This window comes from Selaginella moellendorffii, unplaced genomic scaffold, assembly GCF_000143415.4.
Source record: "Selaginella moellendorffii unplaced genomic scaffold, v1.0 SELMOscaffold_48, whole genome shotgun sequence".
Classification (NCBI taxonomy): Eukaryota; Viridiplantae; Streptophyta; class Lycopodiopsida; order Selaginellales; family Selaginellaceae; genus Selaginella; species Selaginella moellendorffii.
The window spans coordinates 1,094,060-1,121,224 of NW_003314309.1; the positions used below are offsets into that span (position 1 = coordinate 1,094,060).

Below are 27,165 nucleotides of genomic sequence, written 5' to 3' on the forward strand. Positions count from 1 at the left end.
AATATGCTAATAATAACAAATGCATGGCCTTTAATTTTATATATTTTATTCTGGTGCCTAACAGTGTCAACTTAAGTTAAAAAAGAGTATAGTTATCGCAAGTAACATCTTATTGAATCTTATTAAGATACAAGCTCATACCACAGAAATACATATATAGTTCCACACAAAGATTTTGTCCAGTCTCCACCAGCAGTCCAAGGACCGAGTTTATTAACGTATATGGGACTTGGCCGATATGGTCCAGCTTCTAAACTAGACGTAATTCTAAAGGGAGACCATGAGCTGGGACAGCAACCGGAGATATTTTGATTGGTTCATCAGGTTCCATAAGGGTCCAGTCGAAGCGAGTGGTAATATGATGAAGAATCACCAAGCTGTGCATTTTCACCTGTTCAATGCCCCCACAAATGCGAGGGCCTCCACCAAAGGGAAAGTATGTATATGGATTGGGCCCAGCACGTTCAAATCTTGAAGGATCAAACTTTAGAGGATCCGGAAAGAACTCTGGCGTTGTATGACTGTTGTATACTGCCGAAAACATCTGCAAATAACTGGTATTAATTAACTGTACCTTTGAATCATGACAGTATGTATTATACGACAGTACCTGCCATCCTTTGGGAATGGTGTATCCTTCGAGTTCGACGTCAGTAAGTGTTTTCCTGGCAACAGCTGGTGCAGTGGGTCTCAGCCTTAGACTTTCTTGGACGACTCTCCACGAGTACTTCATTTGCTTCAAGTCTAGTGGTTCCAGTGGTTCTCGTGGACGTTTGAACGATCCTATTTCGCAATGAACTGTCCATAAAATCGTATAAAATCGCTTCAGGGTTTAAAGGACTTCCCTTGGACTACTCTCACCTCTTTTCATTTCTTTGTAGACTGTCTGGTTCTCCACAAGGCTCTTGATAGTCATTGATATTGAGCTTGCACTAAGTTCGTGCCCGGAGACTAGCAATCCCAAAATGTTGTGCGTGATTTCATTGTCTGTCATTGCAGTTCCCTCCTTCGATCTGGTGGACAGCAGCATTGATAAGAGATCTTGATCACGAGCTGGTGAAAGCTGTGAGTTTATTCTTCTCTTAGCTATGTGTTTTTCAAGTATGTTGCATATTTCCTTTTGTCCCAACTTTGCTCTGTGGAAGGCTGTTCCAGGAAGATTGACTGGTATACTGATTATCCCATGGATCACCTTCTCAAACGGTTCCATGAGTTCCATTACCTCTTTCTCGTCTGTTAAGCCGAGGTACATGTTGCATACGATGGAGAACAAGCATCTCTTGATCAGTGGATATACACGGACAAGCTCTCCAGTAGGCCAGGAGTCCAGGTGTTTCTGAACAATGACGCTGGTGCTAGTTACATACCTTTTCATGCATTCTGGACCCAGGAATGAAGTTATCAGTTGGCGAGAGCCGCTTGCGTCTGGGCGAACAAAAGCACTCTCGGGAAACAATTTTATAACCGGCACAGGCCATGACTTGGTGATAAGTGTATGGTTGGTGTCAGCGAACATGAACCTGGTGCCGACAGGTGGGGAAACAACAACAACAGGCATCCCAAACAACCGGGTTTTGTACACCTTTCCATACTTGGCTTCTCTAACTCTGAAGAACTCCCAAGGCTGGTTGCTTACTAAAGACCGAAGAAATGGCAGAGTTTCACCAATGAATGGCAATCCCATGTTCCCGGGTGGGAGAGAAGCATGTTTTCTTTTTCTATTTCTATTTGTGAAGGTAAACCAAATCACTGAAATGACAAACAACAGCACGAAAAACAATGCCTGAGACATGTTCGCTTCTCACGAGTTCGTCTTTGAACTTTTATGCTTCTGGAGTCAGTAAGTCCGGTCCGTCTTTGATTTGACTGGGCATAGTGGTCTATGCACGCAAAAAGACTTGGATTTTTATGCTTCTTGGGCAAAGTAAGTCCGGTCCGTCTTGACTTGACTGGGCATTATGGTCTATGCACGCAAAGAGGCTTGGAATTTATGCCTCTAGAGTCAAAGTAAGTCCGGTTCATCTTAACTTGACTGCGCATAGTGGTCTATGCATGCAAGAGCTTTTCAAAGGTGGAGTAGTGTGAACTGCCCCATTGAGATTTCTTCAAAGAAGGCTGAAGTTTTGAGACTCCATGGTCTGATATGTCTAGTCCTTTTTTTCAAGTTCATTTTACGTAACTCATGGACTTGTAACGCATAAATTGTTAGCTCAAAACCAGGACACACCTCAGTCTTAGTAGAGAAGATGAAGAAGAAAATTCATTGAACGTTCACTCATTGAACTCACCCACAGGACAGCCGCAAGCAGCAACCAATCATAATTGGGAGGAAGATTTCAAAGATGTGTGATTCTGTTGTTACTTCATACACAAGCAAGCCTTGATCATTCTTTCAACTGTCTCTAATATATTCAAATAAAGCAAGTAAGCCTTCTTGAAAGACAAGAGTGATCTTATTCCTTTAAACATCACATTGAATTCTTGGTTGAATATGACTGAATCTTGGCTTTAAGTCAAGTCATGTAACCAGCATTATTTTGTTGTTTGAGTCCATAGGACTCTCCACATCTTCTGACTTTACATGTCTTTCCCCTCTTCTACAACTCTTAGCACCGACATAACTCACTCAAGTCTTTGTAAATTCATGGATGCATAACTATTGTTGGGAAAGTTATCTATGATATGAGGTAGTGGAAAAGTAGATTTCCATAAAGTTTACGCTACTTGAAGGCGGTGGAAAAAAATATTTTTCCTTAGCATAACTTATATGTATAACTTGTGTAGTGTGGCCACTATATCTACTCATGTTTGTTATCTCAGTGTTACACTAAGAATATTTTAGATACTTAAATGGATTTTCATGACAAAATTTTCAGAAGTTTTTCATGTGGTTGATATCTCAAGGAGGATTTCCAAATTCTTGTTACTGAAGTGTTAAGTCAGAATTTAGTCATAAGAATTAAATAAAGATATTCACAAATAAAGAAATTTAACATTTGTGAGTGCATGGAATATGGAAAGGGAATACAAAAAATGTGCATATCAATTAGCCCAAAAATCTTAACTTATATACAAAAGAAAATGGTCCAGATTAAAACCAATCTAATGGCTACTAAAATCTCACTATGCTAATGTTAGTATACAACATTGTAACTATACACTTGAACTTCATATTACCTCTTCTTGGAATAATGGAAGACAATTGTTCCTAGTCCTTTTGTATGAAGTGTTTCAACTGTTGTATATTCACAATTTCTGGTAGATCAGCCTATTGGATGTCATGCCAAACCTCATAAAATTGCCTGATACGGTCCTTTCCATTAAGCAAAGAGCCTCTTAGATAAACCATGTACCATAAGATGGGGAAAATAGACTAACACCAAATCATCCACTTTGTACTTCGCAGGTGAACGATGATGGGGGTTGTAATGCCGTTGTTATCCCACTTGTATGTGGCCAAAGTGTTTGGTAAACTTTATTTGAACAAGTAAAAGAATGCTCATCAAATACTTATCCTATAACCTAGCATCGATAACTCGTAATAATCATACAGGTAAATCCAACTTCGTTGGTAATATTGGATCATGACCATATAGGAGTTTATATGGTGAAGCATTAATAAAACTCTGCACCCCTGTGACATATGCATACCCAAGAGACGGCAAATAACCATCCCAGTCTGAATACTGAAAGTTCATGTACTTCGTAATTATCCCTTTGAATGTCCAAACAAGCTATTCCATCAAACCGTTTAATTGTGGATAATAAGCACTTATGAAAGTGTGGCATATCACCAAGCGAAATGTCAAAACATGAAATACCTCAATTATAAATGTGGGACCATTATTCGAAAGAATCTGCTTCGAACAAAAATGCTGGAACACCACTTGATTAAGGAGGAAGTATCCAACAGTAAGTGCAAAGGCACTAACAAAAACACCAACTTCCATCTAACAAGTCAAATAGTCAGAAGTAATAATAACATACTCACTATCAATAATCTATCGTGGAAAAGATCTTATAAGATCAAATGCCACCAACTCAAATGGATGAAGAATTGCAATTGACTTCAACCGTCCTTCGACAACACGAGGGGGAGTATTACAAGTTTAGTACCAAATGCAATTACACATATGTTGGATAACATCATGTCACATCTTCGGCTAATAAAAATACTTATGCAGCTTCTCAATCACATGACAATGTCTCATATGCCCGCATAGAATAGGAGAATCATGGTAGGCATGGAAAAACCGTGGAATAAAGATTGAAGGCATCACCAGCTGTAAATGATCATCAAGATTTGTCCTCATAAAATAAAGAAGGCTATTTTTTAGGCGATATTGAGAATGTAAATGCCAGAATGACAAATCATCAACAAGTGATGCAGGATTTTCAAACTCATCTCGAAGCTTTCGAATCCATAGCTCAACCTGTTGAGCTTTGCAAACTTTATTAAGAGAAAGTAATTTTGCTCTACACTTTGTGGACACTGAATGTCAAGTATAACAACTACCGATAGTAGAAAATCTTCGTCTAGAAAATCCATAGATGCTAGAACAATAAGCTTATAAAAAACATAAGAAGAAAGTGAAGAAGAAAGAGGAGCTCGAAAAAGGGCATTAGTATCAAGCATAAAACTCCCCGGGTGATGAATAACATCAAAATCATATATTTGAAGCTTCAAAGCCCACCGAGCAGTATGACCAATTAGGTTTTTTTACTTCAATAATGAAGTAATGGCAACATGATCACCTTTTAGTAATGTCCTAAAACCATGTAGATATACATGAAGTTTCTCAAAACCTTAAATTGTTACTAAACACTCCTTCTCTATCGTGGAGTAATTTACCTCTGTTGGTTATAATATATGGTTTATATATACAATGGGATGGCACTGACTAAGCACACTTGAGCTTTCTTGCATCAACACAACTCTAAGACCAATATCAAAAGCATCCATATGTAAAATGAAAGGTTAAGTGTAGTCAGGATACTCCAAAACTGGAGGAGTTGTCAATACTTCTTTGAGATCCATGAATGCTCGCTCACAATTTGTAGACCAAATGAAAGATGACGTTGATGACTTTAGCAACGCTTGCAACAGTGCAGTGTGATTAGAAAGATGATCCACAAAATGACCTAGATATTGCACATCATTCACACATTTCGGAATAGGAAATTTTATAACAGCCATAAGTTTGTTAGAATCAACTTGTAAACCCTTATGAGAAATACAGTACATTAGACCCAAACATGCATTTTAACCACTTCAACTTTAAACCAACTTTTTATAGCTGATCCAACACTTTACAAATATCATGAACCTATTCCTTTCACATCCCCTCCGAGTGGATCAAGACATCATTAATGAAGTCAGCAATCATCTTTAGCATATTGCAAAGAACCTAGTCCATCATTCGCTAAAAAATCACTAAAGCATTGTTCAAACTAAATGGCATCACCAAGAATTCATACAAAACAAATAGTGTATATAAAATAGTCTTAGGAATATCTTTTTTTAGCCCTTGGTACTTGTCAGTACCCAAAAGAAAGATTGAGCTTGGTGACCCAACGACTTCTCCCCAACTGATCTAAGAGATCAGCAGTGTGAAAAAGAAGGTACACATTTGAGATTATCACTTCATTTAACAAATGATAGTCGAGGCAAAAACAAATACTCACATCAAACTTCGTCAAAAGATAAAATTCACATGCTAAGGATTCCACGACATTCGAATAACACCATTTTCCAACATTTCCTTAGCGTTTGCATGTAAAATCTTAATCTTTTTAGGTGACCAATGATGAACATAAACCTTAATTAGACGAGCATTTTCAGTTAGAATCGGATGACATGTGGCAATCTTGGCTTCAGACAATATGTCAAATTTAAAGAGATCGGCATACTCCTTTATGAGCTGGTCAACCGCTGTAACACAAAAACCGTTGGAGGGATCGGAAAAGGGAAAAGTGGAACAAAATGGAAACATAAGAGGAAGTAATAAGAGATAAAAGTAATGGAAGCAAAGGTAGAATCAGAAAGACCAAAAGATTCAAAAGTGAGAGGAATGGATAAAATATAAAGAAGTATAAAATAAGGGGGAGAAGCCTCAAAGTACATTTGGCATGATTATCTTGCAACTAATCTATATCAAAAATAAAGTCAAAAACTTGACTTGGCACCATTTGCAATTACTCAAATCAAAGCTCAAGATTGCCTATACACACAATAAGGTCCACCTCATCCTATGCACATGTATGTGTACAGTCGTTGCCATAAAGAATGAAAACTAGTTCTACCACATGATGCAAATCAACAATGAACATCATGGCCATGACCACGTCCTCACTCTTGTCCTTAAACTCAAGCAGTAGCAACATCAACCTCCATTGGAATAAGACCATCTCCCATATGAAATGGGGTTGAAGGATGTGCAACAAGAAGTGAAAGAGGTGGCGACATTTTATAACATTGTGCCAAGCAAAGGGTATTGTCAAAGGTAGCTAAAGCAAGTGCATGCACAAGTTCTACAAGATCTTCATGAAGTGCTAGCCACAATATCCCCAGCTTGATCTACTTTGACATATTTGGCTTTGCATGAAGCAAAAATCTTTGGAAATAAATGTCAAATTGCATCATCGACTCAGATAGCCCTTAATAAAGATGATGCAATTATTAGAAAGCATCATCACAATCGTCAACCTATCTGAATGTGCATTTGAAGATGTCCATGAGAATATTTCAATCCTCACAAGTGGCTACATTCAAACCATTATATCACTACAGCACCATCCCTTAGAAATATGTGGGAAACTCATGTAAATATCGAGCATCATCTTAAGAATGATATGTAGCAATCATTGTGAAATGATGGAACTAGTAAAACACATCATCCCCAGGATTCCCACGAAAGAACTCGGATTGGCACCAAAAAAAAAAGGAGTTGTACCACATGCCATGAATGTTGCCATCAACTGAGTTTAGTTATGCAATTGCAATTATATAATATCAAGCAATTGTACCAATTGCTGCTCCAAAGTGAAAGGAGGAAGAGATTGTTACTCTATCATGAAGATGAATAAAAATGAAAGAGCAAAAAAAAAGAAATGAAAAAAGTTAGAAGGAAAGGGAGATCTAAACAATGCAAAGGCTAGATTTAAACCAAAATCTTGAAAGGAAAAAACAAAAGAAAGGAAATAGAAAAAGCTAGATCTAGACAATACAAAAAGTTAAAGTTAAACTAAAATCCCAAATCTAAACATTCTTCAGGGACAATTAAAAATGCCCTTCACCTCCATTGATGTGAGTGCATGAAATATGGAAAGGGAATACAGAAAATATATATATTAATTAACCCAAAAACCTTAAGTTATATACAGGTCTAGATTGAAATTAATCCGACAATTATAATAGTAAACATACACTTAAACCTCACACATTTGAGTTAAGAGAAAAGCTTTTGGGTTACTTATTTTTACAAATGGTTTAAAGCTACTTTCGTGTAAGTAAACTCCCCAGACTTTCCCAGAACAAAATACAAAAGCTCCATAGCAAGAAACAAGCTGCTCCCGTTACCATCCCTGCCAATACCTCATCATGATCATCATTCCCTACCTCCTTCTCAGGTGTTGATCCTTCATGATCCGGTTCCTGGCACTGTGAAATAGGCGATCCACATAGCCCTGAATTCCCTTGGAACGAACTCAATGGAAACGTCGTCAACTGACCCTTCTGCGGAATCCCTCCCGATAAATTGTTGAACGAGACATTGAAATCCATGAGCGGGAGCCTGGAGAATGATACAGGTATCACACCAGTGAACAAGTTGCTCGACAGATCCACAGTACTCAATCGCTTGAGAAAGCCAAGGCTGGAAGGAATGCGGCCAGACATTCGGTTCCTTGCCAGGCTGATCTGATACAGACTCTGCATGTCTCCAAACTCCACAGGAATAGCGCCGGTAAACAGGTTTCCAGACAGGTCCACTAATACCAGACTGTCAATCTCCGGGAAGAGCTTGTCCTGGTAGATGTACAGCCGCTTGTTACACACCATAGGAGCTTTGGTCTGAAACTCCTGGATGCTAATGCCGAGAAGGGGGAAAATCGAGTTGATGCCCCGGTTTCCAGGGCACTTATACGCTTCGTTGTTATCAAACACCAGCCGAAATTCCCTTGTTGTGTTGTCCACGAGCGGGGCTGGCTTTGATCGCCCTATGCGAGGAGGAATCTCTCCCGTGAGACGGTTGTTGTTGAGATCTAGCCATGCAAGCTTCTCACATCCAGAGAGTTCACCAGGAAGCTCACCTTCGAGAGAGTTGTTACTGACGGCAAGCACTGTGAGTCGCTTCAGCTGCCCGAGAGATGAGGGAATTGTTCCAGACAGGTTGTTGCTGCTCAGGATCAACCATTCCAGGCTGTGGAGCTTGGAGACCTCGGGAGGAATGGGACCTTGGAGGTTGTTGAAGCTAAGGATGAGAGTGACTAATGAGCTGCATTTAGATATGGTCGTAGGTACAGGACCGTGAAGCTCATTTGACCAGACGGCAAAGTGCTCCAGTTTAGATGTCTTCTCGCAGAGGTCAGTTGGGATTTCTCCGCTGATTGTATTGAAGCTCAGATCCAACACCTTGAGCTTTCGGCAAAGGAGAATGGTATGGAGGAACGGACCCGTCAACCTGTTGTTTGAAATGATGAGTTCTTCCAATTCCGAGCCAGTGCTCGAGCATATATCCCTCATGACATCTCCGTTTGTGAATCTATTGGAGCTTAAGTTGAGAATCCTAAGCTTCGAAGGGAGAGAAGCGGGGAGATCACCTGTGAAGCTATTATGGCTGGCATTCAGGGTCTTCAGGTTTCGAGCACACAGGTTGATCACTTGTTCAACGTCTCCAGACAAGAGGTTGTGGGAGATGTCTAGAGCTTCCAAGCTTTTGCAACTAGTGAGAGAAGACACAGACAATGATCCGTACATGAGATTGTGTGAGAGATTGAGAAGCTTGAGCCTTGTGCATGCATCAAGAATGCTGACGCTATCACTGGAAGTGATTCTGTTGTTTGAGATATCTAGATACTCCAATGAGCACTCTGATGAACTGTTCGACGAGGAGATGGGGGAGATAGTAAGATTGTTGCCCGACAAGAACAAGCCCTGTAGATGAGATAAATCTCCAATGACATCGAAGGGAATGGCACCAGATAATGATTTGAACCGGAGATCCAGCCTAATCACCAGGCCATCTGGTGAACATGTTACACCATTCCACTGACATAAGACACTGGTAGTCTTTGAACTCCAACTGTTTAGAGCAGCGGATGGATCTTCCAGTGAAGTCTTCAAGCGGAGAAGTGTCGTTGCATCAGTTGATCTATTACCAAGTACCAGTTCCAAAGCTTGCAAGATGATTAGCTGGAGAAAGAGTAGATTCATCACAACAAGGTTGGAGGTTTGGAAACGCTATAGGGATTTGCTTAGACCATGACTTGTTGAGGTCCTATTATTTATTTCACTTGAAGCCGAAGCTGTTTCTCTCTAAAAGTTCCAGTTGTAGGTCCCTCTCTCAAAGACTAGTGCAATGTAGGTCCTATGGTCTTTGGTCGTGAGTGCAAAGACTAGTGCAATGCTATTGTCTTTGGTAGAGGACCACAAAGAAAAAGTCAGACGACGTGCTTTTAAAGCGAAAGTCAGTCTTAGCACTAGTTTGAATATTACTATGCATGCAAGGGAGCTCGTGACTCGAGGCTCTAGAAAAACTAGCTTTTTGACCATACACATACTACATTAACAACTATCTTCTGGTCATTCGGGTTTCAGGACTCCTTCACTTGGCAATGGATTTTCTCCGTTACCTCTTTGGATGCAAAGGGCAGAGCGGATATGGATCGTCAACCACAGCGGAGCAAGTCGCTGACGGCATTTCTTTGTCCTCCTACACCGCCATTGTGACTGGTAAGAAGTACAAATTCCTGGGACTCGTTTAGATCCAAGAGTAGTGCCTCAGGAGCAACATCTGGCATTGGAGTAGAAACTGCAAGGGTGCTAGCAAAACAAGGCGCTTGTGTGGTTATTCCCGTGCGGAAGCTCCAATCCGGGGAGGAAGTGCGATGCAAAATCTTGCAAGAGTTTCCGGATGCAAATGTTGCCATCTTAGAGCTTGATCTGAGCTCCCTCAAATCCGTGCGGAAGTTTGTGGCCAATTTCAAAGCTCTTAAGCTCCCTCTCAACATTCTCATGTAAGTCATTCGATTCTCAATCTGGACTGAGAATTCTTTAGAAACAATGCAGGAATTGCTGCTGGAAAATTCGTTCTGTCGGAAGATGGTCTTGAGCTAGATTTCGCAACAAATTATATGGGTATTTTTAAATAAATAAGATTTAAAAAACAATTGCTGGCCGTCTATTTTTCATAGGCCATTTCCTGCTAGTTGAGCTGCTAATAGAGGATATGATCAAAACGGCAAGGGAGAGTGGCAAGGAGGGAAGGATCGTAATCGTGTCTTCAGAGGCGCATAGGTTCACACCAACTGGTGGAATAGCCTTGGACAAGATAAACGACAAAAAAAGGTTTTTTCTTTCAAGTTCCGCTAGAGACTTGACATGTTTGAAGTTGTTGTGACTCTAGCTTTTGGTATGCGACCTCTTATGGTCAATCGAAACTGGCAAACTTGCTCCATTGCAAGGAGCTCTCCAAGAGGTTACAGGTTGATATGCAGATTTTAAATACTCCAGACAAAGAACGGTGTATGTGTTGCAGGAAATGGGAGACGTCAATGTAACAGTCAATGCTTTACATCCGGGTAGCATCAGCACTGGCATTGGACGTGATTTCAACGCATTGTTCACAAGTATGACACTTACTGAACCTGAACTAGATGATGAACTTTGTGTTTTTGCAGGGACAATATTTGCATTGGGATCTCCATTCCTGAAAAACGTTTCACAGGTTTGGATTGGAGATTTGTTTAATGCCATGGTTTGAAGCGTCCAGGGAAACAGGGAGCTGCTACAACGGTTTATGCTGCAGTTCATCCGTCACTCAAAGGTATCAGTGGCAAATACCTTATGGATTGCAATGAAGCGGATTGTCACGCTAATGCAAAGGACATGAAACTGGCCAACAAGCTCTGGGCGTTTAGTATGACCTTTTTATCATCTCTTAGCTGATCAGATGAAATAATAAAATTTAAGAGCAACAAAGTTTAATGTCACTTCCTCGTTTGGACAAACTGGTTCACATGCTTTACTTTTTTTAATTGTAATTTAAAGATATCTAAAGATTTTGCAAGATATTATTCCTTTATTTTCATGATGTTTCTTGACCATTTTAAAGTAGTTGTTGAGTTGAATGTGCGTTTTATGAATGTGACTGACTGTTGACCGTCTCATGCCTACACTAATACATACAAACATAGTTGTAGAATGTGGACCGCCATGAATTCCACTGTTCATGTGATATATCACATTTGGTTGCATTCTTTGGGCCTTAATAAAAATAACAACAATAATCAAACAAATATATAGGAGATAACTGAAAAATGTAGAACCTCAAGAAAGTCATGGTCTAAGCAAATCCTTGTAGCGTTTTGCTAGAAGTAAGGAATATTGGGAAATATTCCATTCTGTTCGTTGACCGTTGACTGAAAAGGTGGGAGGCCGAGTCCATCAGTCTTGTGGAGAAGGTTGCCCCACGAGGTGTCGGTGTGTGTGTTACTGGCATCGGTAGCGTGACACCACTACTATGATTCGTGCACTTTCCAAGGCATCATGTGTGGCAATTTGAAAACCACAAGAAGAGTATGCCACATTGACTTGGTCAACATTTTGGCAATCCAAGAATATTCAGAATATTGTTTTTGACTGTAGACTAAAAGTTGACCAAGAGTTTACCAAAGTGGGGAGGATCTAGAGTGACTAAGACATACATAAAATCCATCAATCATATGGGCAACTGTGTTTTGTGTTTGCAAAGTGAAATACACTAATCTTGCAAGGGACTTGTGATTTAGAGCAAAATTTGAGGGAATACACAAGGACACTAGGTGATAAATCTGAGGGGCCATGCCAGACACTTGGCTTGCTCCAGCTGTGTTGCTCATCAGAACAAATCTAGCAAATTTGGTCTATCCATTCATTTATATAAGTAGTGGTCTAAACCCTAATTAATATGTTTATATATAAAGTATAATTAAGTTACTTATAAGTTATTTATATTTAAAATAAGTTATTTCTAAATGATTAAACACTACTTAAAACTTAGAAATTATAAAAATAAGAACATATCTATAGAAATAATTAGATTATAAATATTTAAAGATGTAAATATAAACTTAGATCTTACATTTTACTAAATTTATAATAAAATACTTTTTTATACAATATAAGTGCATGGAATATAAAAATAGAATACAGAAATATACATATCAATTAGCCCAAAAAATTTAGCTTAAATACAAAAGCGATCAAAATCCTATTACATTAATATTAATATATGGTATTATAGTTGTATATTTAGACTTCACATCATCATTAGAAGTTAAGGTTTTTTGGTTGACGGGCTGGGATTTGGAGGAATATCAAAAGGAGGTATCTATAGATCTTTAAGTGGTGCTAATTATTCTTGATCCTTTTGTATGAAGCATTTTAAATGCATACATAATTTCTAGAGTATCAAATTATGCCAAACTTTATAAATTTATAGTTCAACTTGCCGCAACACCCGATATAATCCCTTCCACTGAATAAGCAATCTTTTAGACAAACCATATACTATAAGAATTGAAAAATAAATTAACACTAAGTTGTCCACTTTGTATTTTGCTGATGAAAGTTGTAGCACTATTGTTGTTTCATTTATATATGGCCTAAGTGTTTAGCATATTCCACTTAGACAAGTGGAAGAATGTTTGTTAAATGCTGATTCTAGGACCTAACATCGACAATAAACTCAACTCTATTGGTAATATTGGATCATGACCATATAAAAATTTATATAGTAAAGCACCAACAAAACTCTCTTTTTGAAAGTTCAAACAAACCATTCTACCAAGCTATCTACCTATGGATGATAAACACTTATGAAAATATAGTGTATCCCCAACCAAGATATTGCAATATGAAATACTTTAGTCATAAATATGGGACCATTATTTGAGAGAATCTGCTCTACACAAGAATGTTAAAACACCACTTGATTGAGGAGGAAGTACCAAATATCAATCACTAACACACTAGCAAGAGTATTAATTTCTACTCAATAAGTCAAGTAGTTGAAAGTAATAATATCATACTCATTACTAACAGTTGATTGTGGAAAAGGCCCCATCAAATTAAACATCACTAACTCAAAGGGATAGAAAATTGCAATTGACTCCAATTGTCCTTCTATAAAACAAAGGGGTACCACTAAACACAGCTATACATTTGTCAAATAATATCATGTCACATCTTTGGACAATTGAAAAACTTGTGCAGCTTCTCAATCATATATTTGCTTAAAATAGAAGAGTCATGATAAACATGGTAAAAGTATGGAATAAATATCAAAAGCACTATTAGCTATAAATGATAATTAGAATCAGTCCTAATAAAATAAAGGTCATTTTTAAGGCAATATTGAAAAAGTAGATGCTAAAATAGCAAATTATTAGTAAGTGATCCAAGATTTTTAAACCCTTCACGAAATCTTCAGATCCATGACTCAATCTTTTGAATCTTATGAACCTCATTAAGAGAAAGTAAATTTTTCTCTACACCTTGTGGACATAAAATATTATGTACATTAACTGCTAACAACATGGAATTTTCATTTAGAAATCCACTGATGCTTGAATAACATGCTCACTAGAAATAAAAGAAAAGAGTGAAGAAGGGAGAGGAGCTCAAGAAAGGGTATTGGGATTAGCCATAGAACTCCCTAGGTGATGAACAACTTTAAAATCATATATTTAAAGCTTCAAGACCCACTAAGTAGTATGACTAATAAAGTTCTTCCACTTCTTTAATGAAGTACTTGTAGCATGATCACCTTTTAATAATGTCTGAGAACTATACAAATATACACAAATCCCAAATTGCTGTTAAACACTCCTTTTTTGTTATAAAATAATTCACCTTTACTAATTGTAATATATATGCAATGGGATGGCACTGACCAAGCACACTTGCGACACACCTCTAAGACCGATATCATAAGCATCCATATGTAAAATAAAAGGTTAAGTATAGTCAGGATATGCTAAAACTAAAGGAGTCGTTAATAACTCTTTAAGGTTTGTAAATGCCTACTCACAGTCCACAGACTAAATGAAATAACAATATTGTTAATTTTAATAATGCTCGCAATAGTGCAGTATGATAAAAAAATGATTAATGAAATGACTAAGATATTGCATCTTGCCTAAGAAGCTTTTCACACTTTTACCCATGGTACATGGAACAACTCATGGAACTATTGATAGGCTAACATTAATCTTGCTAATTCAAAGTGTAACCTTGAGTTGCTAATGTGCCTCACTCACAAGCCCAAACACAAACTCATCCAAAAATTGTACACCTCAAATCCATCTTGCCAACTCAAAGTGTAATCTTAAGTTGCTAAAGTGCCTCACTCACGAGTCCAAACACAAACTCGTGCAAAATAGAACATCTCAATCCTTTTTATGAGCTCAAGAGCAAGTTCACATAATAAAGTATAACAGGTAATCAAAATTTATACCCAAGGAATGAATGCAAAGTCATTGCACTTAAATGTGTACCCACTCGGATCATCATTTTTATCTCTGCGTATGCAACGAAACTAGTTGCCCAATCTCATTGGATAGTATTCGCCAAAACTCATTCTTTGATACTAAATGTAGTGCACATGGTTTTCATCTTTTATCCTATAGTGATTTACCATAAGATAACCACAAAGCGAAATCTAAACCTCCATGTGCCATGTGTCATATGCCATATGCCATATGCCACATGTCTAAAGGACAGCGGAGTGGAACCCGAGTTTCATTGCCTTAGGCCACTAAACAAAAGAATAGTGCCAAACTCCCAAGTATGGAACCAAGGAGCAATGGCACTGGAGCACGTAATAACTCCCGAGCATATAGCTCAAGGAGCAAAGGGACAAGAGCAGGAAGCAATTTGAATCAGTCTGTAACTGACTAAATTTTTCCATTTTACTTTAGTCACTTAACCGCATCTCCAACCACTTGAAGGAGTCTCACTCACAACCTCCATAAGTCCTATTTCGGACTTGGGCTTGCTAGCCCCTAGAATGGCATCCCCGCCACTCAACCTTTGCACTTGGTCTAAGTGCCCCACGTGTCCAATCCCATGACCAACACCCCAAGGTACCACTAACATATCAGCCCGTTATGCTAAGGCCATGCCCATTCACCTTGGTCACACTGGTGATCTAACACCACTTGCATCACAGTCCCGTCTCTCAAAGACTGGGCCATCCAGCCACGAGTGATCATCCCAGATCCACTCCTTAGCATCCTTAGGATGCCCACAGACATGGGGAATAGCCTTCCCCAACATCCCTTTATCAGTTCCTACCAAGTCCCTTTCCCGTCCATGGTTATGTTCACCAACACTGCCACTAGGTCGAGGCCCGCAGGCCCGGCCACTAAGTCCCATTGTCCCCTGGGACTTCCTCACCATGTAACTGTATCCGTAGTCACTACACTAGAAGATTGCTCCTCCTCCTTTCCCCCATTGGGACTTCGGGACAACATTTCGAAACACTGTGGCCCTACGTGAGCCCCATAGGTACTCTCCCCACCTTCCGCCTTTAGGTGCTCTAGCCATGGGCTTAGAGCGAGGTTCCATTGAGCCACACTAGGTATCCAAGTAGGTAGTGCCACCCACACTTGGACTGGGAGCATCGGCCAGATGATCTCCCGGGGGAACTAGAGCCGGCTCTTGAACACTTCACCAAGCTACCCCGCTTGTCGGTCCATGTTCACTTTAGTCTTGGACTTCCCAGTGGTCAACTCATCACCCAACACTGGGTGCAGCCTCTCTGGGCCAAACTGGCCTTTCCTGGCCAAACTGGCTCCATTGCAGTCCTCCCCCTACTATACTTTTGGAGCTCACCAAACCCCCCAGAGTCTAGGAGACGAACGCTTTAGGCTTTCACCCTCTCAGACTCGAATTCGGACTTGGACTCGGACTCAGACTCGGACTCGGACTCGGCCTCGGCCTCGGTCTCGGCCTCGGCCTCGGTCTCGGCCTTGGTCTCGGTCCCGATCTCGGTCTCGGTCTCGGTCTCGGTCTCGGTCTCGGTCTCGGTCTCGACCTCGGACTCCATCTCGGGTCCATCTCGGACTCCATCTCGGATTCCATCTCGGACTCTATCTCGGACTCCATCTCGGACTCCATCTCGGACTCCGTCTCGGTCCATCTCGGACTCCATCTCGGACTCCGTCTCGGTCTATCTCAGACTTTGTCTCGGTCTATCTCAGACTTTGTCTCGGACTCCATCTCGGACTCCGTCTCAGTCCATCTCGGACTCCATCTCGGAGTCCGTCTCGGTCCACTTCGGACTCCATCTCGGGCTCCACTTCGGACTCCATCTCGGGTCCATCTCGAGCTCCACTTCGGGTCCATCTCGGACTCCACTTCGGGTCCATCTCGGACACTTCCACATGTCATGTGTTGGTTCTTTTGGGTCCCTTTTTGGAGCCTTGCTTATTGCTCGCTTCATGCTCGTTCCTTGAGCACTCTGTTGGGAGTTCCACTCCCGCTCTCAACCTCTCAAGTCGGAGCCTTTTAGTCCAAACGTGTTACGCTCGTTTGACTTTTGCTTCGGCCACTACCACATGGCACCCTTTCGGCTCCACTTTGGGGCTTAGGGATTTGTGTCTCACAACTCCACCACCCATAGACGAAGTTCGATGTCCTCATCGAACGGTAAACCCTTTTATAAAGTAACACCCACATGTATTACCGTTTCCATCCTTGGACCCCGGCCAATATTTGTCTATTGGTTTGACACCAAAGGCGCACCATGCCTTGTCCATCCTTCAAGGAGCATAGTCTCTCCAATATAGAGACTCATTCGACCACCTGGGGTGGTTTACTCTCTTTTATTGGTTCAGTTCTTGTTAAACCCGTTAGGGACTCCCTCTCTAACTCAATTCCACTACTTATTCTCGAGTAGTCTCAAATTCCATCGACATAACTTTGCACTTTGGAACTTTTAGTTTTGACTTCTCAGAGTCAATTTCCTAGGTGTCTCCGACACCTTACGTTGCACATGGTGCAACTCCACTTCCCTATCCTAGGAAGTTCTTTACTTGAGGATACCATCATCCTCTCTCTGATATCGTGCCACCTTTGACACTAAGTTTCAGTTATCATAATTGGTGCTAGGGCTACCCACGGCCCTATTATTTGGCTACCTTCCCACTCCCCCCTTTGGAGCATCCACTCTGCCAAATCGGAGCAGTTGGGAATCCACCCTTAGGGAAACTTTGCCTTTCCCACAATCTGTTAGCACCCAACACATTAGTGTTCTCGGCCTAACTTTGCCATTTGGATTCTTTCCCAGGATTCTTATGGCTCTTTTCTTAGCCACTAGTCTTTTGCTCCTATCCTTGATTGTTGCACCTAGCAACACAGGATTGCTACCTCCATTTTCGAGGTTTCCTTTCAGTTCCATAGCAAACACTTTACTTTGCCAAGTCCAGAGGGTGTTCACCCCTAGTACGTCTCTTTAACATTTTCTGCTGTGGGCTCTATCCATGGCCCAACTTTTGAGATCCTCCCTTGGATCTCTTATAAAGACTACCTTCCTCGGACTTACTATGCCATAGCATTAACATAGTTCATTTCCCTTAGATGTTCTTCTCGCTTGGTCACCTTAACCAAACCACACCATTATCAATAGTTCAAATCAACACTTTGAACTTAAAATCATATTCCTTAACCCAAACAAAGACTTTGTCTTTGTTTAACCACAAGATCACCTAGTGATCTCATCCTGACCCCTTAATAGGTCTACCCATAGGAACTAGGTCTTCCAGACCCTTCTATGTTGTTGACTATGACCCCGGGGGCATCCCCCACACTTGGCGGTGTGCCCAAGCCAGCCCTTCCGGCCAAGAATCCATAGCAACTGAGACTGAGTGTCCCTATCTCATTCACCACGTCCTTGGTGCCCTTTGCACCAAAGTGTTCAAGTTAGATATGCCAAGCTTTCACTCTAAGCAATCTAACTGTGCATCATGACTCCGAGGCATCCCTCACTTGGCGGTGTGCCCAAACTAGTCTCCTCACTGAGAGTCCATGACCACCGAAAAATGAGTGTCCTCATATTCCAAACCATCACCATGCCCTAGTGATTTGGGACTTGAACCCAAGCACTAGAGGGTCGGGACTTGAACCCAACCTCTGTATATGCATCTACGGACGGCATCACACCGGATGCCTGGCGTGGCTCCCTACGCCGGTGCTCCAACTTATTTTTAAAGCGCGCTACAGATCACAGCTTAGGAACCTAGTTCCTCCACACTGCTAAGTCCTCTCGTTTGACAAGTCTATGATCATGCATGGACTCCTCCATGCTCGGCCCCATGGCCCACCCTTTTTTGAAGTTATCACCTTCAACTAGGGCATTTGTTCCCCCGACTTGCCAATCTCGCTTAGCAAATCCTCCGACAACTGTAACATGGTTCCTGCATAAGCGTGAAAGTCCTTGGCCATTGACTTTCGTTCAAAACCCTTTCTTTGAACACTCAAGAACTACTTCCCTAACCTTGATAGCTTTGCCTCATGGCAAGCTTCAAGACCACGCTTCTGCTGCACCATTCTGATTTCGCGCATTTCATGAACCATTTACCCTTGGCCTTTCTAGGTACTAAGCTACTTAGAATCGTTTTTGAGAACCTTGAAGGAACTCTGTCCCTTAGCTTGCTAAGGCCTCCCTTTTTGCAAGCTTTATAGTTGCCATATAGTCTAACATGGACAATTCTATATTTTAGACTCTCTATGGCATCACGGTTGCTAGCAACAACATCCTCGAGCACCCTCTTGATTCTCCACTCCCAACTTGCATAACCACCATTGGATATGCCCTTTGATTTCTATGGTTCAGTTCTATCCCAATACTACTTGCCTTTTGGCCCCATATGTTTCCTTTGGTTATTCTCCTCCAGACTAGGAGGATAGCTTTGCACATTTTACTATGCCTTAGCAAGTATTTTTAGGGATGAACCTACCCGATAGCCTAGGGAGTGGTTCCTCAATCTTGGGCATGCTCACCTTATAATCCCACACATTGGGATTAACATTGCTGCTTATGGGCCCTTACATGCCCATCACTAGCCTTGCCAAAATTCCATTTTTGGCTTTGTTCAATTCGGATAGACAGTCTTCTCCTGTTTCCACAATCTTGGACATTTGGATAGCACCTACTATCCATCATTCGCTAGGGACTTAGTCCTTTGGGCCTTATCTATTGCCCTTGCGACACGAAATACCACCTCCTAGTGTTCTAGAGTGCTTGGGTGTCCCAATGATGGCCTCCTGATAATGAGCATTCCCGTTTACGACATTGACTTACTATATCGCAACATAAGCAATTTATCCCCCATAAGGGTATATCTAACTTCTTTATGCCATTAAGAAGTCTTGGGTAGCTACCTTCTACCCATTTAACCAATTGTCTTGCACCTCTTGCTTAGTTGCCCCATAGTTGTCAAGTCCTACAACTCATTGCTTGCTTAGTTGCCCCATAGTTGTCAAGTCCTACAACTCATTGCTTGGTGCTACCACACCTCCATCATTATCTGGGTCACCACACTCCAACCGCATGCCTTCCAGCTTAGGCCATGCCGTTCCCGCTTCCGTTGGGATTCCCTTGGCAAGGGGTTCTTATGAACCCACCATCATAACCTCCAGGTATCACACCTTGGCACATTTGGTGTCTCCACACCATCGGCCCCACAAGCCTACCCTTATGACACTATTTATTAGTGTCTAGGTCTTTGCCAAGACCAATATAGTTGTTCCTCATGCTAACTATCTGTTAGCACCGCACCATAGTGTTTGCACCCAACTCTGGGCCAAAGTTGCTTTCTTCTGGGAACATCTTTCCCACAACTTTAGTATGGCACCTTCTGCCATCAATGAGATACCTACTGTTCTCATACTTGGATCTTATGATCCTCCCCATACCTCATGGGGCACCATACACTTCGGTCCAAATGCTCTAACCAATTCCTTAGGACCATTCCCTGACTCCGCTTGAGTCATCCAGCATTTTGGACTTTGCTAATCCAACAACTTGCGAGGTCTCAGTCTTAGAGGTGCCAACTTACTGGAATACAACTTCTTGTATTCATGTCCTACTCACAAGGACAACTTTTGCAAGTGTTACTTTGACACTTGATGATTTTCTTGGGGCTAACCTTTGCCCCTTAGGACTATTTATCCATGTGATGAGGATAGCAGCTCATCTTTAAGTACACCCCCAATCCCTTGGGTTGTTCCAGCATTTATTAGAGGTAACCCCGGCTACCATTTCAAGGACTGGTGTCCTCTTCTATATTTGACCTCCCACAGTCAACAATTCCAGTCTCAAATTTATGAGTACCAGCCTCAACCATATAAGGGTAATCTTGTGACTCCTTTATTGTTTTGGAGTCTGCATCTTTCCCGTGATCCCAACTATAGTTGTTTACCACAACTACATTAGCTCGTTTATTGCGTCAAACGCTCATCTGGATCACATCCTCAACACTCTGAGGAACCCTTATACTGTTCCCAAGATCCCAAAGTCGTTCCCTTACTGCCCCTCTTCCATCCACCACATCGTGCACAAGTTCACGCATGAACTTGAGTGGAGAGCCATGTCCTCTCGACATGCTACTCCTCGAGGATAGGTCCATATCTAGGACCTTCCAACTCCAATACAAGTGGTGATATGCTTTAGCACCAATAAAAGTCGGACTAAGGAACAGCTCTGATACCAAGTTGTAACCGACTAAATTTTTCCATTTTATTTTAGTCACTTAACCGCATCTCCGACCACTTGAAGGAGTCTCACTCACAACCTCCATAAGTCCTATTTCGGACTTGGGCTTGCTAGCCCCTAGAATGGCATCCCCGCCACTCAACCTTTGCACTTGGTCTAAGTGCCCCACGTGTCCGATCCCATGACTAACACCCCAAGGTACCACTAACATATCAGCCCGTTACGCTAAGGCCATGCCCATTCACCTTGGTCACACTAGTGATCTAACACCACTTGCATCACAATCTTGTCTCTCAAAGACTGGGCCATCCATTCACGAGTGATCATCCCAGATCCACTCCTTAGCATCCTTAGGATGCCCACAGACATGGGGAATAGCCTTCCCCAACATCCCTTTATTAGTTCCTACCAAGTCCCTTTCCCGTCCATGGTTATGTTCACCAACACTGCCACTAGATTGAGGCCCGCAGGCCCGGCCACTAAGTCCCATTGTGGGACTTCCTCACCATGTAACTGTATCCGTAGTCACTACACTAGAAGACTGCTCCTCCTCCTTTCCCCCATTGGGACTTCGGGACAACATTTCGGAACACCGTGGCTCTACGTGAGCCCCATAGGTACTCTCCCCACCTTCCGCCTTTAGGTGCTCTAGCCATGGGCTTAGAGCGAGGTCCATTGAGCCACACCAGGTATCCAAGTAGGTAGTGCCACCCACACTTGGACTGGGAGCATCGGCCAGATGATCTCCCGGGGGAACTAGAGCCGGCTCTTGAACACTTCACCAAGCTACCCCGCTTGTCGGTCCGTGTTCACTCTAGTCTTGGACTTCCCAGTGGTCAACTCATCACCCAACACTGGGTGTAGCCTCTCTGGGCCAAACAGGCCTTTCCTGGCCAAATTGGCTCCACTGCAGTCCTCCCCCTACTATACTTTTGGAGCTCACCAAACCCCCCAGGGTCTGGGAGACGAATGCTTTGGGCTTTCACCCTCTCAGACTTGAACTCGGACTTGGACTCGGACTTGGACTCGGACTCGGACTCGGACTCGGACTCGGACTCGGACTCGGACTCGGACTCGGCCTCGGTCTCGGTCCTGATCTCGGTCTCAGTCTCGGTCTCGGTCTCGGTCTCGACCTCGGACTCCATCTCGGGTCCATCTCGGACTCCATCTCGGATTCCATCTCGGACTCCATCTCGGACTCCATCTCGGACTCCGTCTCGGACTCCGTCTCGGACTCCATCTCGGACTCCGTCTCGGACTCCATCTCGGACTCCGTCTCGGACTCCATCTCGGACTCCGTCTCGGACTCCATCTCGGACTCCGTCTTGGTCCATCTCGGACTCCATCTCGGACTCCGTCTCGGTCCATCTCGAGCTCCACTTCGGGTCCATCTCGGACTCCACTTCGGGTCCATCTTGGACACTTCCACTTGTCATGTGTTGGTCCTTTTGGGTCCCTTTTTGGAGCCTCGCTTATTGCTCGCTTCATGCTCGTTCCTTGAGCACTCCGTTGGGAGTTCCACTCCCGCTCTCAACCTCTCAAGTCGGAGCCTTTTAGTCCAAACGTGTTATGCTCGTTTGGCTTTTGCTTTGGCCACTACCATGTGGCACCCTTTCGGCTCCACTTTGGGGCTTAGGGATTTGTGTCTCACATAGTCCTAGAGCAACCAGCATCCCAGTGCCAAGACCAACACGCAAAATGGAGCCAAACAGAGTTTGGCACTATTTCAGCATACTAATGATCTAATGCAAGGATACGGGTACTCCACCAGCTGATATGAAATGGAACTTGGGCTTTGACCCAAGCCAAATACAAAACAAGGACAAGCACGCAAGCAAGAACTAAACTATGCCTCAAATTAGTCAACCATACCTGATCTACCCACTATCCCCCTCCCCTTGAGGAACACATGTTTTGGGCTTTCACCCCAAGCCACCTTTAATACTAGGAGTTAGTCTCTAGGACAAGCTTGAAACTTACTAAATATGGAATGTTCTTAAATTGCAAATTTGGACATGGGACGAACACTATTGTATTCAGGATAATTTTTACATTCCATAAATATACTAAATGAGCAAATCTAGACACTTTCCATAATTAACATGTGGGACCGAAATGAAACTAACACAAAGAGCATGATAGTGAGGGTGTTTGGCAAACACGATAAACTATCATCCAGCAATATTGAGAGACTAATCTCAATACGCGAGAGTTCTTGTCACTAACTAGTGCAAGACATAACGAGACAAGAACTCCTTACTAGGTTAAGTATGTTTAGTTAATAACATATAGGAATTCCATCCTTATGCTCGTCCAGTCTAAGTACACTTGAAATGTCCAATTAACTCCACTAGCACAAAAGGGACTTATAAAGGGTCCAATAATAACAACCTCCTACCATTGTGACAGTAAGGAAAGAGTGTCCTTAAAGACTGGCCGACAAATAACTTTCGATATCTAAAATCACATTCGCAACACTTACCCTTTATCCCTACCATACATTTGGATATTTGGACACTTGGAACCCAATCCCCCCCTACAATATTGTATTTCCATCTTGCTCTTCTATTCCCTCTAGATCCCTTTAATAGTCTTTGTGTTGTAGTGGTCGACCGACTCAAGAAAGAGGATGCTGATCTCTTTAATTTTGACATGCTATTTGGGGCCAAGATTACAACATATCATCTTATTCTAATTGCGGATGCTAGTTCAATTAAGGTTTTTATTTGATATCAGTCACCCAAGGAAATCAAGATTTTATATGCATGTTAAAGAGATTTTAAAAAAGGGTGTTATTTGAAATTCTCGAAGTCTTTAGGTATATGAACCTCATCTTATGATGAAGTATGATAGGAGTTTTTGCTTTTGCATTGACTATCCTTAAATAATATGACTATCTTAAATATATACCCTCTTCCTCACACGGTTGATATTTTGGATCGTCCGGGGAGAAGTTATTAATTCACTAAGTTAGATTTTACTTTTAAGTACTAGCAAGTGCCGATGGCTAAAGAAGATATTTTTAAGACTACTTTTCATACACCATTTGGCTTGTATGAGTTCTTGGTGATATTGTTCGATTTAAATAATGCTTGAAACTTTTTAACGGATGATGGATAAAGTTTTTTACGATATGCTAAAGGTGAGTACTAACTTCAACAATGATGTTTTGATCCACTTAGAGAGGACATAGGAGGAGCACATCCATGATGTTTATAATGTGTTAGATTGACTACAAGAAGTTGATTTAATGTTGAAGCAATTAAAGAGTGTGTCTCAAATACTATATTTCTCGTAAAGGTTTATAAGTTAATCCTAACAAATTTATAGCTGTTCTTAAATTCTTTATTCTGAGTGGCAAATATGCTAGTCCATAACTATTTAGCACGGCACTAGTGGATCCTTCCTAGGCATGATTATAAGTGGATCAATCAAGACTGTAGGGATTAATCTATTAGTTCAAGTAGTCATTGCCGCGCTTTTTTATAAACTTTTCTTAGATTGGATTGAAGGCAGTGCGAAAGCAAGCTTGAAGTTTAGTCAAAGTTAAGACCGAAAAGAGAGTTATCAAGATGAAAGATCAAACATGTAAATTATTTTCTCTTTTTGGAGAGATGATTTACAACAAGGTGTGACTCATTGCTCATGTCCACATCATGCAATCAAGAGTCCCTACCTTGATGTATGTTGGAAATGATAGTCTTATAAATGGTGAGTTGTGGGATGGATGGCAATGAAGTGCTAATCCATTTTATCTAAGTTTATTATTGAAAACTTCGGTTATAATGCTCAATTCTTTTCCAGGGAACTTTACTATTGCTCTTTGAGTAACTTGGTGTTGGATTACTTTTAAGTTTGGTCGGAAATTGAGTGGCATGAGCTTGTCTGTGTTATGAACAAAAATTAATGGTGTTGGGTGTTATAAATCTCTATATGTGGGGTGTAGCATTTATGTTGCATTTTGTCGAATCGAACTAGCACTTGATACTCATATAAACCTTTGTAATAATGACATAGGCATTGGTCGTGGTGTTGCTCAATTGATGATCAAGTCATTGTGATTTTATATCATATCCATATGATAGTGAACAATGTGTTTACAAAGTTGCTTGGTTAAATGATGATCAACCCCAAAGTGGTTGATGGTGAAGCTAATCTATTTGCAAGTAGTAACATTTAAGTAACTTTGATTAAGTTCTCAATAGTGATCCATTATGCTAAGGTTAAATTGGTTCTTTTGTTCCTTGAGGGTTTGCACATTAAAGTGTTGGAAAGGTTCACTTGCTATAACTTATTGCTTAATCTATCAGCATTTGGAGTGAATTGTTGGATGGAGAAGATGTGTAGTTGAGGCATTGACATCACTAGCATTTGTGTTAATGGAAGTAACATTGTTATTTAAAGTGATGAGGATTTTTCCTTAGAACTTGATTTTTCATGTTATTTTTCTTGTTAGTGTTTTGGCTTCACATTGGATCTTGAAGGTAATTAGAAAAGAGAGTTAATGCAATATGAATATCCAAAGATATAATCTTCGTGATCAAGCCTTGAATGTTTATTTTGCATTTTATGGATATCAACATTGGACATTAGAAAAATGGGCAAAGATGTCCAGTGTTTAAGCATGCTATTAGGTGAGAATTGGTGTTAAGGTAAACTTATGTAAAGTTGTTAGTAAAAAGAAGTTGGTTAAGTTTTGAAAGTTTGTATTCCTAAATTGAGAGTCATTTTTTCTCTAGGATGGAAAATTTTTCACAAATTTTTTTAAGCTTTTCCAATGATTAATCTGTTGATCACTTTGTTCGAAAACCATTCCATTTTTGTAAGCCAATACATACTAGTGAAGGGGTTGGAGTTAATTTTAGTTGGCTTAAACCTTGGTATAGTTTGTATGATGCAACCCGAAAGGAATGTTGATTTTTGGGGTTAAGGCAATTGAGTTGAATAGAGTCTAGAGTTAGTGTAGAAAATGGTTGTTGCACTTTTCTAAAAAGGTGACTCTTGTGCCTTTCTTTTGTAGTATTGTGTTAGGTGGCAAGTTGCACTTTGCATTTTTTTTAGACTTTATGAGAGTAATGAGCTATCACTAATCTTGACTTGGTCTTAGTGGCCCTATGCCTTGGTTGAGGATGGTGATGTCCAATTGAGTTGTTTAAAATTAAGATGTTAGTACCTGAATTATAACTTTGTCTATGAGGAGGTTGTGTACCAATATGAGTCCATCTCATGATTTTCACTTTAGTTTCAACTAAGTGTTGATCATGCATAGCTAGCCTCATTAGGGCATGCTCAAAGCCGTTAGCTAAATTTATTAGTGAGCTTATTGTGGTTGAATTGGATTTGAGTAATCATTTAGTTTATGCTTGTTTATGAACCTATATCTCGTACCTAAGGTATTACGTTGATGTTAGACAAAGTATATGACTTGATGGCATGAGTTTAATGTTTGGGTCTTGTGAAGGCAAGTTGAAAGAGTGATTGTTATTTGCTTGGCAACTAATGATTGTTTGTAGACTTCGTCATTGTAACGCACTTTATCTCTCTCCTTTAAGCCAACTGGAAAATGGGCAATTGCTTGATAAGAAAGCCTTTAGTGGTTATTTTATCCCCATTTATCCCCTAAGGTTCTAAGGATCCATAGTGACAGTATTTTCAAATATCGTCCCATGATCATATGCACTACAGTCATGGACTATTTAACACTTATTTTGTTCGATGATGATTTAGCAGTGATAGGCTTGCTTTATCAGATGGTGTTGCGGAGGATCGTGTTATTAGACTTACATAGTTTTTCCATATTGGCATATCAATTCTACCTTTGTCAATGTCATTTGGTTGCATTTAATCCATGGTGTTGAATTTCATGGAGTCTTAGATATGGTGAATCACTCCTTGATAATGTGTTATTTGTAATCGAGTAATGCTGAAAGATTGGTCTCAGATACTGACTAAGGTATCTTTGACTTTAGTTAACTTGGTTGCTAAGGAGCTTTGGATAGTGATTCACTCTTGCTTTCTTTTAGTTTTGTTTTGGTATTAATGGCATTGAAGTGATGCTTTGTCGTTGACAATATTGATATTGAGATTCGAGTAAAATGAGGTATCTCTCTTTAGGATTGATATTGAGTTTCATTAGTCTTGATGAAGATAGTGTTGATGATTTGGTTATAGCTTTATGTCATTGGCA

At 40.9% G+C, this 27,165-nt stretch overlaps 3 protein-coding genes across 3 annotated transcripts; 1 reads left to right on the forward strand and 2 right to left on the reverse strand.

The window, feature by feature from the left end:
* Window positions 1–92: 92 nt before the first annotated feature.
* Window positions 93–1,792, reverse strand: LOC9647426 (cytochrome P450 716B2). Its single transcript, XM_002981404.2, has 3 exons — window positions 862–1,792; window positions 611–798; window positions 93–544 (listed from the first exon to the last, which is right to left on the reverse strand). Exons 1-3 carry the CDS (start codon window positions 1,790–1,792, stop codon window positions 251–253), a joined length of 1,413 nt encoding a protein of 470 aa, XP_002981450.1. The 3' UTR covers window positions 93–250.
* Window positions 1,793–7,495: 5,703 nt separating this feature from the next.
* Window positions 7,496–9,433, reverse strand: LOC9647608 (receptor-like protein kinase BRI1-like 3). The gene has a single exon (XM_024686327.1). It carries the CDS (start codon window positions 9,431–9,433, stop codon window positions 7,496–7,498), a length of 1,938 nt encoding a protein of 645 aa, XP_024542095.1.
* A 401-nt stretch (window positions 9,434–9,834) lies between these two features.
* LOC9647609 (short-chain dehydrogenase TIC 32, chloroplastic) lies at window positions 9,835–11,172 on the forward strand. Its single transcript, XM_024686328.1, has 8 exons — window positions 9,835–9,952; window positions 10,005–10,236; window positions 10,278–10,357; window positions 10,414–10,567; window positions 10,626–10,704; window positions 10,758–10,848; window positions 10,900–10,946; window positions 11,000–11,172. Exons 1-8 carry the CDS (start codon window positions 9,835–9,837, stop codon window positions 11,165–11,167), a joined length of 969 nt encoding a protein of 322 aa, XP_024542096.1. The 3' UTR covers window positions 11,168–11,172.
* Window positions 11,173–27,165: the final 15,993 nt, after the last annotated feature.